This window comes from Octopus bimaculoides, chromosome 24 (genome assembly GCF_001194135.2).
Source record: "Octopus bimaculoides isolate UCB-OBI-ISO-001 chromosome 24, ASM119413v2, whole genome shotgun sequence".
NCBI lineage: Eukaryota > Metazoa > Mollusca > Cephalopoda > Octopoda > Octopodidae > Octopus > Octopus bimaculoides.
Genome location: NC_069004.1, coordinates 9,237,649 through 9,241,594, shown reverse-complemented (window position 1 = coordinate 9,241,594; position 3,946 = coordinate 9,237,649). Strand labels below are relative to the sequence as shown.

General features: G+C 37.2%; 1 protein-coding gene across 1 annotated transcript in view; it reads right to left on the bottom strand.

Annotated features, from left to right (window-relative positions):
* The window catches only part of LOC106882586 (nicotinate phosphoribosyltransferase), a 47,706-nt gene that overhangs the window by 3,659 nt on the left and 40,101 nt on the right, over positions 1 to 3,946 (bottom strand). Inside the window, exons 15-16 of the mRNA XM_052976510.1 lie at positions 2,787 to 2,894; positions 10 to 1,572 (exon numbers count right to left, since the gene is read on the bottom strand). Coding sequence (XP_052832470.1) covers positions 1,495 to 1,572; positions 2,787 to 2,894 — 186 coding nt within the window. The 3' untranslated portion in view covers positions 10 to 1,494. The remainder of the gene's footprint in view (positions 1 to 9; positions 1,573 to 2,786; positions 2,895 to 3,946) is intronic.

Below are 3,946 nucleotides of genomic sequence, written 5' to 3'. Positions count from 1 at the left end.
AACCTGAACCTAGGATGTATGCAATGCATTTTTGTCCAACGTTCTAATGATTCTGCCAACCCACTAAAATTAATGAGTTTTCTGATTTTTGCACGTGACTTGAGATATGGGGGGGGTGAAGTGTGAGTATGTTGGAAGGTGGCGGGGGTATCAATTTAAGCAACCCCACATGATTAGAACACTTATCTTATTGACACCCACACACCTTTAAAAGGCTATAAGGCAAACTCAACACCCCCACTCCAACCACCACCACCACCACCAAACTAGATTTGAACTCTGAATGTAAAGGAATGTGGGGGTGGCAGGGGAGCAAGCACATGCAAGGCATTTTGCACCATCGACACCATTTCTTCCATCCACTGCCCCCTAATAATGTAACAGTAACAACAATAGTTAATAATGATAATAATAATAATGATAATTATTATTTCTCAGATATTGTTCATAACCATTTCAAATGCCCGAGCATTTGTAATGTTGGCACAAGGACCACGAAATTTATTAATGAAAGTGTAAGACAGTCGATGGAATCGACACCCAGTATGTATGTGTGTGTATACATATACATATATATATATATATATATATACACACACACACACACACACTTGTATATATGTGTGTATGTATACATACATATATGTGTGTGTACATACATAAATGTATGCGTGTATGTATATATATATATATATATATATATATAATAATAATATTAGGGACAAAATTCAAAATTACAGGTAAAAACTCAATTAAAATCAATTTATAAAAAATTAAAATTAAATTGAGCTTTACATAAACCTTGGTTCTTTTCCCTAAAACTATATATATATATATATATATGCACATAAACACAGACACATATACATAATGTATAAAAGGCATAGTCAGACACGGTAGTATTTCTTCATCTCAGATCATAAAATGGGCCAAAAATATTAAGTCGTCATAATAATAATAATAATGATAATAATAATAATAATAATGGTGTCAATATAGAATATCAGCATATCACAGTTTATCACACAGAGAAACATATCACTGGTCAGTACTTGAGGCCGACTATGACAATCCTCTTCAATATGTGAGCTACTGACAATAAACAACAGACACAGCAGGCTACGGAGGTTTTTATACAGCATAACCTATCAAGGTACCACACAGATGTATGTGTGTGTGTGTGTATGTGTGTGTGTAAGGCCTGTGTATGCATATCTTTATATCTGTGTGTGTGTGTGTGTGAATGCTTATTTGTGTGAGCATATGCTATGCATATCAAATACATACACACACATGTATGTAAGCGTGTATGTAAAATATATGTATGTGTGTATATATGTGTGCGTGTGTTTATGTGTCTATATGTCTGTGTGTGTGTGTATATGTATGTATTTGTATATGTGTGTGTGTATACATATATGTATATACACACACACACACGTGTATATATTAGGCCGTACTAAGAAACAAAAAAATTAGAAGCAATAGCAAATATTAACACAGCTCCCCAACTGGAGCATTCTCCAGCCATAGATTATGCATGAACGTGTAGAGTTTGTCACTGACAGCCACCTGTAAAACACAAAAATACATTGAAATGTTAGAAATAATAATAATAATAATGATAATGGTTTCAGATTTTGGCACAAGACCAGTAATTTCAAGAGAGGAAGTGAGTCAATTACATAAACCCCCAGTACTCAACTGGTACTTATTTTATCAACACTTAAGGCATGAAAGGCAAAATTATCCTGGGTGGAATTTGAACTCAGAACATAAAGATGGGTGAAATGCTGCTAAGCATTTTGCCTGGCATGTTAACGGTTCTGGCAGCTTGCCACCATAATAATAATAATAATTTTTTTTTATTTATGCGCCCTTTTCAAGCCTAGCCAGGCTCATGGGCCCGGTTTCCCAGTTTCTATGGCGTATGTGTTCCCCCCAGCTGGACGGGATGCCAGTCCATCGCAGCGTTACTCAAGTGAGAGAAAGTTGGGATGAAAGAGTACAACAGGGGTCGCCGCCACCCCCTGCTGGAGCCTTGTGCAGCTTTAAGCATTTTCGCTCAATAAACACATAACGCTCCTTTCCCTACCCACTGTCTTCAGCTCTTCACATTTTTACAGAGAACCCATTTCTCATCATCAGTCACTATTCGGTCCAAAAAGGTTCATTCATGAGACGTGACAGCAAAGAAGAGCACACATTCACTCTCTGGTGAGGAACCCATTGACTCAATTTGCTGACTTTTCAGATGGCATGCAGGTGTCGATGAATGGTTGAATGACCAAATCCAAGTTTCTCTGCTAGTTCCTCAATAGTTAAAATGGGATTTCATTCCACCAGGGCTTGCAAGATGTCCTTGTCAAGCTATATGGATCTTCCAGGACGAGGCTCATCTTCTAGGCTGTAATTTCTGGCTTGGAATTTCTGAAACCACCGTTGACACTGGCTTACACTTATTGTCCGATCCCCACATACTGCATTAATGTTCCTCACACTTTCCATTGCATTGTTGCCTTTATTAAACTCATAAAGCAAAATATGCTGAATATGCTCCTTTCTCACTTCCATTACAACTTTGGAAAAATAACTGTTAAAACAGAACTGCACTCTTCAAAACTTGCACTAAGAATAAGCAGAAGGTAAAATTACCACCTGCTTCTATAGCAAGTTGATGCAGGTAGTTTATCCCATCCCCCTCCGACTTTTAGTTCATGCAATTGAAAAAACTGCATTATTTATAGAATGACCCAATACACACAACACACACAAATATACATTACCTTATATGGACTAGGCTGTAGGGCTCGCTTGTGATCTTCCCGTATGTGACTCAATGATGACAATGTCTTCTCTCTCAGGTGTCGCAGCGTCGGGAGATTCTGCTGAGCCTGTTAGAAGGACAACAACAACAACACAATGAGTGTAAACTTCACCTTATAATGAGTGGACACTCAAAAGGATTGGAAATATGAGGGGGTGCTGAAAAGTTCCTGACTTTGGGTAAAAGAAAATATGGGAGGATCTGTTACTGTATTCTAACGTGGATAAGGAACCCTTTTTTTGTCCAAAATTAGGTTAAAAAATATGGGGAGTTTCTTATACATGGATAGTATTATAATCCCTTACAAAACATTTTTTTACAAATTTTAAGCCCCCAAAAGTTAGGGGGTTCCTTATACATATTAAAATACAGTAATTTATGATTTTATTCAAGATATTCTTCTCTCAGATTCACACATTTATTATTGCAGCAGTCCTTCAGTTTTCCTAAGCCCTATAAAAGAACTCAGAAGGTTGGGCCTCCAATGAGGATATACCCTTAAAGCCCAGAACTTTTCATCACCCATCACACAGAATTTCACACTGAGTACGCACTCGACTTATAGTGAGTGAACACTTTCCATACTCTCCCTCACAGAATGTGACCCCCCCAACCCCACCTCGCACTCCATTTTAGAGTGAGTGGACACTTCACACTCCACCTCACAATGATTATCACCTTTCATGGTTCCTATTTAAATCTTGGTGCCCTGAGTATAGAGAAGGTACCTGTAACTAAAGAGGGTACCTGTAACTAAAGGAGGTACCTGTAACTGAATGAACAGATACAACATGAGCTGTATCTTCTGATATTTATTTGTAATAGAAGCCAGTGAGGTATTATAGAAACAGCAATCAAACTGCCCTCAGTTTACATCATGCCATATTAAAAAAAAAACAGAACCATTAGATAAAATATTCTGAAAAAAAAAAAAAAAAGGAAATGGCCACGGATGGAATACTTTTAATTATTGGTCTGCTTCGTCAGGTTTGAAATAGATATAACTAATAAATAAGTCTGACGTGTAAAGAGTTGCGTTCTGGCATTGTGGCTACAGCCTTTCAAATAAATTTTAGAAAAGGGTGAATGAAAATACTTCAAATGAAAATGAAAGGGGGG